Raw genomic sequence first — 12646 nt, forward strand, 5'->3', positions numbered from 1 at the left:
ACTTCACAGTGACAACAAGACTCCAGGAAATCACTGCCAAACAAAAAAAGTTAATCAAATAACCTTTGTAAAAACGCAACTTGTAGTTTTTAAACTTTGATTTTTGTATGGGTTAAACAAATGACATATAACATGTTAATTAGTGAGTGTTAGAGGTGCTGGTAGGCGGATACTAAAAAAAATTGAAAAACAAACAAGAAAAACTTCCAATTAGCCTAACATTAATTGAATAAAAAAAAAAACAAAAAAAAAAAAACAAATACAGAAGCTTCTACCATACTTAGAGAAAGATCATATCTGCAAAAAACTTTTTTCTTTTCAGAGCATACCTGCTGAAGTTTGGGGTTTTGGGGTGTGGGTCTGATGGGGGTAAGGGGAGGTGGGGTAAACCAACACATGACCTCGGGACCAGGCCGAGCGACCTCAAGAACTGACCTTTCTGCCGGAGTCCTTGTGTCCACACTCCCCCTTGTCATACCACCACTTGTTTTTCAACTTGTCTAAGACGGCTTGTTCATTGAGCTTCAGTACTGCTAGGTTTACTGGGATTCTTCAAAGAACCATGTGAGGGAGGAAGGGAGGGGGAGGGGGAGGGGGGTTGGGAATAACATAAATAACATTATGCACCTCCATGTTATCTTATGTTATTGTTCAGCTGCACAGCAACAGGGCTGCGGTGGCTACAGCAGCAGCGGCAGCAACGATTTTAAAAAAACTGGCATTTGCAGTAAAGATGTTTTGGTACGCTACAGAGAACACCTCAACAACAACAGAAAGAAAAACAAACAAAACACAGGCAAAATCACACATAAAACTGTTTTGGAAAATGTCAGCATCAAAGTGATATGCGTTAATACTCCATCTAGCTTGGTTTGACCTGACTCCCTACGCGCGAGATGTGTATTACTATATCACTTTGGGTAACCGGCAAGAGCTGAAAACACTCGGGGATCTTTGGGTTTACTAAGCAAAACAGTCTGCTGTTTAAAAACCAGAAAACATTAACTTGAAGGATTGCTTCAGTTTAACTTTTTCAGGGGGTGGAGTCAACAGTGTCCATAAACAAGAAACTGACTTCAGAGCTAAGATGACCAGAGGGGGTATTTTACTAAGCTAGATAACTGGGTAATCCTGGTTTATTGTCAGTTAGCTTGGCTTTATTTTCCTCAGTCGGTTTATAGTGATATAAATTATCTCCATGTACAGACTTTGGTTCTCCTGTTCTGTTCTGGTTACTGTACATACACCTAATTACGTAATGCCTATATACTTATATAATATAAAAATACCTAAACCAGTGGCCTAAATTACGTTGGTGGGATGGATAACGCCACTCACTACTGATTGATTAGAGCAAAAAAATGATAATTTACCCCGTTTCCAAACCACCAGTGTTTTTCAGAAGTTTTTTGTAACTTGATATGTTCAATCCATATGATAAAGAATACATCATAGATCACCCTTTATTATAACCCTTAAACAAGAATACATACTAGGTCATGTTCCATTGGAGTTTTTATTTATTTAATTTAATTTTGGATATAAGCTATTGCTTTCCCCTCTGCCATGATTATTTTGAAAATCTGCTGAGCATTGCTGGTTTTAAGCACTGTTTGGTTGTGCGATGTAATGATTGTATAAACCTGGATTAAATGAGCCTGTTGCCTCTTTTAAACTGCAATGATCTGTTCTAAAGGTTATACTTAAGTCCTGTTTTGTTATGAAATCGTAGGCTTTATAAGTGTGTTTTGTAAAATACCCCCTGGATCAGAAGGTGAGATGTCAGAAATGTTCTTCATCAAGGCCTAAGAGGGAATAATTTTGATGGCTCAAATCACCTCCTATTCCAGAGGTGGAACCAGTTTTACTACAACTGTGCAAGACACCAAACAGTAGGTTCCAGTATAGTTTTAGTGTGCCATCCGGAGTGTTTTATGTTTCATATGTAAGTTGTGGGTTGTTGCCGGTTACCCGTGTACCATTGCCTGTCGTTACCCGTTGGGGTTACGGTGATCTGACCTTGGAGTCCCCTCCCCCGGTGCCGCACTCTCCCTTGTCATACCACCATCTGTTTTTCAATTTGTCCAACAGGCCCTGCTCGTTCAGTTTTAACACTGCCAAGTTAACAGGGTTTCTACGGGGATGATAGTAATGAGGGATAAAAGGGAACTAGGTGTTAATGAGCAGAGGACTGCCATAGTGAATATAGCAACACCATTACACGTATCTACTTAAGACAGGCATGTTATTATTGGTGTAAGCATAAAATGAATGGTTCTTTAAAAGACAGGTTCACTGCTCTTCAACCCAGACCTTGTTAAAATGTTGTTTCACATCATTTAAAGTTGTGCATATCATATCAACATAGCTTTAGTGTGAAAGACTCTGCCGCAGCCATTCACTGGGCTTGAACACTGTCTAATGCTGTAATCATTCAGGCGTTCAAAGATACATAATAATTAACAAATCTCCTTTTAAAAATCGCAAAGCTTACTGACAATACTTGCATATGTTCTATAAAAGCAGTCACAAACCATGCTTCCATTCTTGTATCCAGTCAGATTGTAGCCAAAAGAAAGAAAGACAATAAATCCTGAGAAATCCTGGTTTGCGAGCATCTTTTCAATGGTAGAACATGTTAAAAATGGTCTAACTGGTGACTGTCGACTGTGAGCTGCAAGCTTCCCAATTTTCAAAAAGAAAACCAATCATATTCATCATTGTAAGCAACAACTGCCCCATGACAATACCAATGTATGATTCATGGAGCATAGCATTAGTTCAGGCAGAGCACTGAAGTCGCACTCTGATTGGCATTCAGCTGGTTCATTCAAGCTTCACCATCACTGGCTCATACTTCAGCTGCTTGGCTTCCAGCTGACTAGTAACATCCAATCATATTTATGCAGCTGTGTGGGGCGGCTATTATCACCTGGGACTTCTCACTATTACTCTGATACACTGATGTAGACACCATTTGCCATCACAGATCCTTCCACCATCCCGACCTCCTCATTATGTTTTGTTATTGTTGATTTAACTAAGATTTGATGTTAATGTATGTGTTTGTCAGGTCTTCAAGAAGAATCTGGAGCTCCCTCAAAGAGCAGAGCCTTTTCTGCCAAATCTAACTGTATAACCATTTGCTATAAATGGTCAGTTCCTTGGACGTCAGACTATATCAGAGAACACATAACTTGAATCAATAATACCAGTGTCAGCTCCTGGAACAGGCTTGGGGTGGTGCTCACAGGAGAGCAACTGGGGGTCATGTGACTCCCACTGTTAGGGAACAGCCTGAAAAAGCATCTTGGAACCATGACTTTGTAGTTTCACCAACAAATAGGTGAAAGGTAGGGGTTGAGTGTAATGCCTGTTGGCCGAGGGGCTGGTTCAAGGCAGATTCGGACATTATGGACCTGGCAGTGATAACTGGCTCTTTGATTGTCACCTTTCTCGGGGTGAAAAGACCTATTGCGTGAAATTGTAAGGTAGATAAAGTTTGGCTCACTTTCACGCATTTCAGCACTGGCTTTGGAACCAAACTCCTTCATAGGGGTTGGTCTCAACCTTTGACTGACTGGCCCACAGTGCTCTGGCCCAATGACCTTTGACTACCGAGGCTGTTTTCAATATAGGCAGAGAATTGCTGACCTCAACTGGATATCATTCATCATTCTCTATACACTTGTAGTAAGAGCCATGTCAGAGTTCAGAGTCAGGATCAGAGTCTAATTCATGAGTGATCACTCTTGGCCAGTTAGGGGGTAATGGCTGCAGTAGCGCAGGCTTTGGACTCGACTGTGGCGGTGAAGATGACACTGAGCTATATAAAGCTTTCAATTTACAATGTAATCTTAGTTCTGACCAAGTGAAGAAATGAGATTGAGGATACAAGAGCCAAGTATGAAGTGTGTCAGCAAGATGGCTGGCGTCACCCTACATGATGAAGGGAGGACTTGGATTCAGGAGGATGTACGAATTGAACCACTGCTAGTTCACAGTCAGAGGAGCCATTTCAGAAGAATCCTAGAAAGAATCACTCTTGGAAGTCTTCCTTTGGACATGTCCCAAGCACGACAGACTGGGAGGACATCCATGGGTAAAACTTGGACATGCTGAGGAGTCTACATCTCCCAACTGGCCTAGGATCACTTGGGAATCCTCCAGGAGGAACTGGAGGGAGTTGTTGGGGAAAACACATTGTGCCTACTCCTTTCGACTGTGACATGTGAATGGATTGATGGATGGCAAAATTGACCAGTGACTTGTGTTGAGCCCAGTGATCAGCTGTAGCAGAAGGGTTAGTTTCTCATATCCAAAGCTGTCTGTGAGGTTTACCATACTAGTGAAGGATTTTAATAACATTTTAATATGGTCTGGGTTGAAAAACAGCAAATGCATCCTATTACTGACAACTGCACAGCAAACCTCGACTTGCATTAATTTCCATTCATTACCTGATAAATAAAGGAGGAGCAACAGTCAAATGTTTGGACATAAATGCCACGTGGAATATAAAACAACATGTTCAAATAACAAGTTCAGGTGTAGTGAAGGGAAGTGGGTGGTAAAATGTATTTTACACTTGTATCAATTTCCTACTGTGTAGTATTTCCCCAAAAATACATGAATACCCACAAATTGCCTGTTGTTCCCCTTTAGTGGCAGAAGGTAGCAGTGATGTTTGAAAATTAAAATGATCAGTGATGGGTCAAACAGTAGTACTTCAGTTTGAAGGGACAATAACAAGAATTAATGTAATGATAGCAACAGCAAAAGAAGAGTTTTGTTCTAAAATGCAATATCTATATTAAAATATATAATAAAGAAAAATAAATTTGAATAACTGCTCAGGGTAAAACATAAAATAGTCCAGTTGAAATGTGAACAAATTCAGAAATGTTTATGTAAATCCAACTACATTGTTCGAAGAAAATCAAGAACACTGTTCTACTAATTATGAAATTGAGGCATGTGGTAAAATCGTGTCAATTTGAAACTAAAATACTTAGTTTTTTTCTTGGCACAATTGAAGTTGCCATTAAACTTAGAATTATTATTATTATTATAGAATTATTATATCAATCAGGTCATAGTTCAGCATCAATGCTATAAAGCCATTTGCTGTCAATCAATGGCCAATAAATAGGTTTACATTCAGCCTGCTTCTGGTTTATCTCACCTGGACTATAAATATTTGTACTTTGAAAAGATGTAAATTGTATCAATGTCATTTTGGAACAATACTCTCCAAATGATCAACTTAGAACAGTAGCACAGTCATCATAAGTCTTAGCAATAGTGATTCTGAAACAATAGATACAGCAGCAACATCAGCGAAAATCAGATGCTGGTTGATGGAGTTTAATGGTGGAAACAATGAAATGAAGTTGTTGATATTGTTAGCTGTTAGTACTGAGAGCTGGTCAACCCAGAGACAGAGTACAGAGTCTGTTCAAATGGAACTCTTGAGCTAATATTTTTGATGTGTAAAGGTGATTTTCCAATATGCTCAGCATTCAAGTGGTTTAACACAAATGTGTTGCTAGACAACTGATCACAGACACCTTCTTTTTCAAAAATGGTGAATGATTTTGTGCTTTCTGCATCTGCAGCTCTATGCACACAAATAAGAAAACAGCAGACAACAAAGGTGAACAACTTCCATGGCTCTGCTTCTTTTTTTTAAAGTGTCAGTATAAATTACAATCCATGAACTGTAGAGCTGTTAGAAATGCTCACTTATAAATATGCTTTACACAAATCTAAAACCATTTTACTATGAAGGCAGATTGTCAAGCCAATTAGCTTGGCTCTGTTTTGCTGCCTGTTTAACACTGATTGATATTGCTGGAGACTACACACACACACACTTTTTTCCTAGTGATTAATTTCATAACATAGAAGAACATACAAATTATTACATTCAGCATACACTAATCTCATCTTTGGAGTAATTTCCTTCCTCCGACTCTGGGTTGGCTGTAAAATGCTGACGTGGAGCAGAAAGAATGAGAACAAGTAATGTAATATAATGTAACAAGATGTTCTCTCACAGAACATCTGATAAAAACATGGACAAAGTCCACTGATGTCTGAAACAAAGAAAGGGGAAAAAATGTGACTTTCAAATGCTGCTGTCAGGTATCTCCAGTTTTGATAATATTCATGTTTTAGCTGAGCTAAGATTTTTTGTTTTGTTTTGTTTTTTATTTTGGTTATTAGCTCTTAGAGACAGTTATCCTGTGTTAAGTAAAACCGAGTCAACACCTACAGTAAACCAGCAACCATTTCAATACTAAATGGATGTTGACAGAGTGTAATCCTGTTAAACCAACAATTAATTCTTCCACCAAGTGTACCATTTGTACATTAACTAATTTGCAAAACTTGTTTGGACTTATTGTGTTGCTAAATTGTCTGTTGGTATGTTGTTGTTGTTACTGTAACTGGTTGCATTAGTGTTCTGGGTGGTTGCTAGGATACGACTAGGTGTTTAATCTTTGCTTTTTTTGTAAAATATGAGAATTTTACTTCTTTGGACTATGGTTTATTTAAATTAAACCATGTGAGAAGTTTAGGGGGAAATGTCTCTTTGGTGGAACTGCTAACATATAAATGTTAAATGTAGTGGAGTAAAAGTACCATATTTCCCTCTGAAATGTAGATGCATAGAAGTATAAAGTAGCATTAAAAAAACAGAAATACTCAAGTAAAGTACAAGTACCTCAAAATTAGACTTAAGTACAGTACTATAAGTACAGTTTAGTTACTTTCCACCACCGGACCTAGGTTGCTACGTGGTTATTGGTTGGATATTAGGGGGCTCAGAGTGATTGCTAGGGTACTTTGGTATCCCTGGTGGTTGCCAGGGCATTACTAAATGGTTGCTAGGTGCTTGTATGATTGGTTACTATGGTGATTCTAGGTGGTTTTCAGGGAGTACTGCATGGTTGCTAGTGTACTGTACCTCGTAGAGGGTATAGTGTATTTCTTTATTGTTAGCAGTGTGAATTGTTGGCTCAACAGCAGTTCAGTTAAATGAGTAATAATCATTCTGTCTTTTTGATTCAGTTCAAATTATTATTTAATTTAGTAAATATTAGCTGAATTAAACTATTAGCCAAACAATTGTGTGAATGAGGCTCACCAAAGTCTTGTTTTTTGAATGCAAGGTTTTATCTGACAGCAGCAATGCTCATAGATAGATAGATCTGGGTGTTAACAGCATTTTCAGTAAGGTGGTTGTAGAGGCAGAGAGACAGGCAAGTTGGCAGTCAGACAGGCATAACAGATGACATGACAACAGACAGGTAAACAGGCCGACAGATCAGGAACAGGCAGATAGACTGAAACACTAAGACAGACATAGAAAAACACACATATTGACAAAGACAAACAAAAGAGAGAGAGAGACAAGACAGACAGAAAGACAGATTAAGAGACTGACAGTCAGACAGACAGACAGACAAACACACAGACAGTAAACAAGTCTAAAACCCAAATCTGACAGACTGTTCTGTGAGGGTCAGGTCAGTTTTTTTGTTTTCATGTATACAGATTTTTGAGAATAAAAAGAAATTACATGAAGTTTGTTGTCATCTCTAAAACCTGGATGTACACTGTGCAATAGTGCTCTGATACCCTCATCTAAGGACTCCAAACATCAGTTTTCTGAGAAAATGTCCTGTGGCTCGATGCTCTGCAGAGGTGGGACCAAGTCATTGCTTTTCAAGTCACAGGTAAGTCTTAGTTCTTGACCCAAAGCCCCAAATCAAGTTGTAAGCTCTAAAGTTCGGGTCTCAAGTCCTTAACAAGTCATAATGCATTTCACATATCACATATAATACTATTTTAATATGTAAGCACAAAGAGTTATAGTTCGCATTTTAACAACGTAAATCCTCATTATTACTTTTTCAAGCTAATTCCATGGGTAATACACTGCAGGCCATTTATTCAAGTACTGTACTTTAAGGTACTTTAATTTTATGCTACTTTATACTTCTACACTACATTTCAGAGTAAAATATTGTACTTTTTACTCCACTACATGTATTTGACAGCTGGACATTTAAAAAACATATGATAATCTTATAAAATGCAACACATTGCTTAACATTAAACCAGTAGCTCCCAACGTTTTTCGCTTGTGACCTCTTATATAAAAAGATATGTATGAGTTGTTAGCAGTTCCACCTAAGAGACATTTTTCCTCTAAACTTCTCACATGGTTTCATTTAAATAACTGTTCAATGCTTAAAGAAGTGAAATTATCCAATATTTCACATCAAAAGCAATTATACTGAATTATATATCAGTTACAGGGGACATTTTTCTGAGTACTTTTACTTTTGATACTTTTTGTACCTTTTGCTGATAATACTCAGCGCCGCCGCTCCCACCACGCGCATCACGCACTGTGCGTAGGGCACCAAGTGCTGAGGGGGCACCAAAAATAGCCTAATGATTTTTTTTTTTTAATGCCGGTATTATTTCATTAGCCTATAGAAATATTAGGCACATTTTAGCCATGTATATGGTATATTCGCGCGGGCGAATAATAAAGGAATTATGCTTAGGGCACCAAAATGGCTAGCAGCGGCACTGATAATACTTCAGTACTTTTACTTTGAAAGCAGGACATTTACTTGTACAGTATTGTTCTGGTACTTTTACTTAGAGTACTTCTTCCACCACTGAATGTCCATTGTTTTTTAAAACAAAACTAACTCTGTAAAACATTCTGTCATGAAAACCTTAGCAGAAATGTATCTGTTTCCCATTATATCAAATATTATTTCATACAAAAGGGTGTCAATGCAAGCTCTCATATCACAGCACCACACCGATTTCTTTTGTCAGTTTCGCTCTCTACAGATAGATCCTACAAACCTAAAAAAAAATCCTGAATTAAGTTAGTCACATCAAAACTGCCTTTCAGTAGACCTCCCGTTTGAACATCACACCGAATATCTGCTCTGTTGAGTCTTAAGGTCATCAAACCCATGACTTGAGTTTGACTTGAGTCCACACCTCTGCACTTCAGCGCCCACTGTTTAGTGCCCAGAACACGAGTATAATCATGTTATAAAACTGTTTAAGTAAAACAAAAATTATATTTGGTTTTATTATGTAACCAATCCAGTAGTTTGATTAAGTATCCTCTTGAAACAAAATTTTGAATCCATTCATTTACCTTTGATTTAAAACCAAGAAAACAAAATTTATGAAAAAATATGTCTCTTTAAAAGGACACCCCAGTTTTATAATTGAACATGTGCAATGTCTCGATGACGTGGATCAACCGAAGCTGTTGACACCGTTGGGTACAATTAATTTGATTTGCATATGGCTGGTCTGACTGGCCTAATTTCCCACAAAAACAGACAAAACAGGACACCGACATTGACCCCACATTGACTGTCCCCTGTCCAGAGATTCAGAGTGTACCTGAGGGCCGATCCTTTGGGTGTGGCAACTCCATAGCCTTTAGAATCCAGGTTGCCTCCTACTTTCATGGTGTCACAGGGCTTCCTCTGCTCGATGTACTCATTCATGGAGGACTCCAGCAGGTAGGCGTACTTCCCCTTCGACTTTCTGACTCTAATCACACCCTCATTGGTGTTCTTGACGAACACTGTAGGGTCCGCACTCCGCATGTACGACCACATCTTCTCAAAAACTGCTATCTTTGACCGCTAAAGTAGGAATCGATAGCAAAGACAAAAAAAGATTATCAGGGTATCATACTCTGCATGTTACTGAGCATGTAGGACAACCTTTTAACTCAAAGCACTGCTGCCTTTGACTGGAACTTATAAGAATTATATCATGTTGACAAAAACAGTTTTAAATTTTTTCAAATTTTAACAAAACTTCCAGAAAAGCCGCAAAAGAAAATGCAGATTAATGCACGTTTCCATCCACTACTGTTACTGTATGTGAATATGAGTTCATTGGTTGATGGAGATAAACAGCTGGAGGCGGTAATTCTCCAGTCGGTACCATTTAACCACTGCAGAAGAACCAGATGACATCATTAAAAGAGCTCCAGTCTAAGCTCAAACAATGTTTGAGGTCTGTTTGTTTCATGTAATAATGTGAGTTAGGTTACAGCCTCCTCATCGCTCCACACAGATCAGATGTTTTCAGCTCTTCAGTGGAAGCTTGAGTGACGTTTAAGTCACATGCTTCATGTACGTCGTCATTTATTCACTAAGTCTGTTTCTTTTACACCTCAGACACTTTGAGATATTTTAACTTTTGTTTAATTTCCATGTTTCCACGTGCATTTCCACACCTTTTTTAAATGCCAAATTGAAAATGCCCATAAAGACAGGGGATGGAAACACTTTTAATGTCTTGAAAAAGAAAAAAAAAGGGAACACTATGACATTTGAGGAAATTCAGATCTGTCAGTTTTTATCTCTAGCTAGCCTAACTTACAACAAAGACTGGAAGCAGTTGGGAACTGCTAACCTATCTCCATCATGAGGGGAAAAATATGTCTTCAAAATAAGCCATAGTTAAAAGTATATATAATTCAAAGATTTTGTGAAACAAATGCATTTTGGGGTCAAAATGCAGCCAGTGACGCATGGTGCTCTGATAGTGTCTCTATGAGGATAAAAAAAAAAAATGCTATTCAAAATTAGGTGTTCTCACATATTTGCTGATTACAAGAGGTTAATAAGCCATACACAAAATGTTCCTCAGCAACTCTCCCCCAGTACTGTTCAGCAAAAGTATAGGTCTGAAGAAATTTTTAATTAAATATTCAAAGAATACAGCACATTTTTCGCCTTTTGCAGAATAACAGTGGGTTCTGCCAGACCGTTAACATGATAAACATAGTGTAGAGAATTATAGATTGGAATAACACCGATATATTGAAAAGTGAGAAGAACAATGTGTCCTCACCCTGAAGAACTCTTTGGTGGAGCCTCCGTCCAGGGTACCGTAGGCGATCTCTGTCTGCTTGGCCAGGTCCTCTGCACTCTCTATGGGGGATACCATCCTCTCCACAGTCAGGAAAGCTGCCAGGTTGGCTGTATAGGAGGAGATGATGATGAGGGTGAAAAACCACCAAACGCCCCCTACGATTCGACCTGAGAGAGACCTGGAGAGAAGGAGGAGGGAGGGAAGGAGAAGACAGATAAAGCGCAAGCTCGATTGTTTTAACCGTTATTTACAGGATCGCAGTCTCACTGAAAAACACTGTTCACACTCACACAGTTATGAAGCTGCCCAGTACAACCTCTCCACTGGAGCAGCTGGGGTTTAAGGGCCTTGCTCTAGGGTACCTCAGAGGTGGTAATGAGGGAGGGCTGAGCACCGCTTTTACCCCACTCAGAATTACCAGTAACTGAACCAGCAACCTTCTGGCCACAAGCCACAAGCCTACCTCTCTGACCTTGAGGCTTTTAGGCATATTTATAATGTTCATGGAAAGAGACTGGGCAAAAAAACAGCCCCAGACCATCACACTACCACCACCATATTTTACTGTTGGTATGATGTTCTTTTTCTGAAATGCAGTGTTACTTTTACACCAGATGTAATGGGACACACACCTTCCAAAAAAGTTCAACTTTTGACTCGTCAGTCCACAGAGTATTTTCCCAAAAGTCTTGGGGATCATCAAGATGTTTTCTGACAAAAATGAGACGAGCCTTAATGTTCTTTTTGCTCAGCAGTGGTTTTCGTCTTGGACCTCTGCCATGCAGGCCATTTTTGCCCAGTCTCTTTCTTATGGTGGAGTCATGAACACTGACCTTAACTGAGGCAAGTGAGGCCTGAAGTTCTTTGGATGTTGTTGTGGGGTCTCTGAATGGCTGAAGAAGAACAAAATGAAGACTTTGGAGTGGCCTAGTCAAAGTCCTGACCTGAGTCCTATTGAGATGCTGTGGCATGACCTTAAAAAGGCAGTTCATGCTCAAAAACCCTCCAATGTAGCTGAATTACAACAATTCTGCAAAGATGAGTGGGCCAAAATCCCTCCACAGTTCTGTAAAAGACTCATTGCAAGTTATCGCAAACGCTTGATTGCAGTTGTTGCTGCTAAGGGTGGCCCAACCAGTTATTAGGTTTAGGGGGCAATCACTTTTTCACACAGGGCCATGTAGGTTTGGATTTTGTTTTCCCTTAATAATAACAAACTGCATTTTGTGTTTACTTGTGTTATCTTTGACTAATATTTAAATTTGTTTGATGATTTGAAACATTTAAGTGTGACAAACACTTTTTCACACCACTGTATCTGGCATATTTCACTTTTATCAACCTGGCTGATCGCTCAGGTCACAGGTCAGCCAGCATTCAGTGCTTATGGACTGCCAGCTGATTTGATGTTTACTGCTACACTATCCTGTTTTAAAAATAAACTCAAGACATTTTTGTTTAGTTTAGCTTTTAATTAGGTGTGTGAGTGTTGTCCCTCTTTATCTACATTATAACTTGATTTCTACTGTTTTATCACTCTGTGAAGCACTTTGAATTGCTTCTGTATGAGATTGTGCTCTACAAATAAACCTGACTTAAAAAATGCGTCCTGGTGCTGTGGAGAATTATCTTTTAGAATGGTTCCATTATACTGCCATGCTTGAATGTAGCTTCATTAGAGCTCTTTTAGTTTGTAGTG

The 12646-nt window shown here is 38.8% G+C and overlaps 1 protein-coding gene across 7 annotated transcripts in view; it reads right to left on the reverse strand.

Moving 5' to 3' along the window:
* The window catches only part of gria1b (glutamate receptor, ionotropic, AMPA 1b), an 84371-nt gene that overhangs the window by 15596 nt on the left and 56129 nt on the right, over positions 1–12646 (reverse strand). For 2 of the 7 annotated variants that reach the window (XM_044222570.1, XM_044222573.1), the window contains exons 14-17: positions 10927–11125; positions 9457–9704; positions 6060–6098; positions 2020–2134 (exon numbers count right to left, since the gene is read on the reverse strand). In XM_044222570.1, the coding sequence (XP_044078505.1) occupies positions 2020–2134; positions 6060–6098; positions 9457–9704; positions 10927–11125 (601 nt within the window). Of the gene's footprint in view, positions 1–435; positions 551–1995; positions 2135–6059; positions 6099–6717; positions 7361–9456; positions 9705–10926; positions 11126–12646 lie in introns of those variants that run through there. The other 5 variants (XM_044222574.1, XM_044222571.1, XM_044222572.1 and 2 more) reach the window with 5 other exon arrangements.

This window comes from Siniperca chuatsi, linkage group LG14 (genome assembly GCF_020085105.1).
Source record: "Siniperca chuatsi isolate FFG_IHB_CAS linkage group LG14, ASM2008510v1, whole genome shotgun sequence".
Lineage (NCBI taxonomy): Eukaryota > Metazoa > Chordata > Actinopteri > Centrarchiformes > Sinipercidae > Siniperca > Siniperca chuatsi.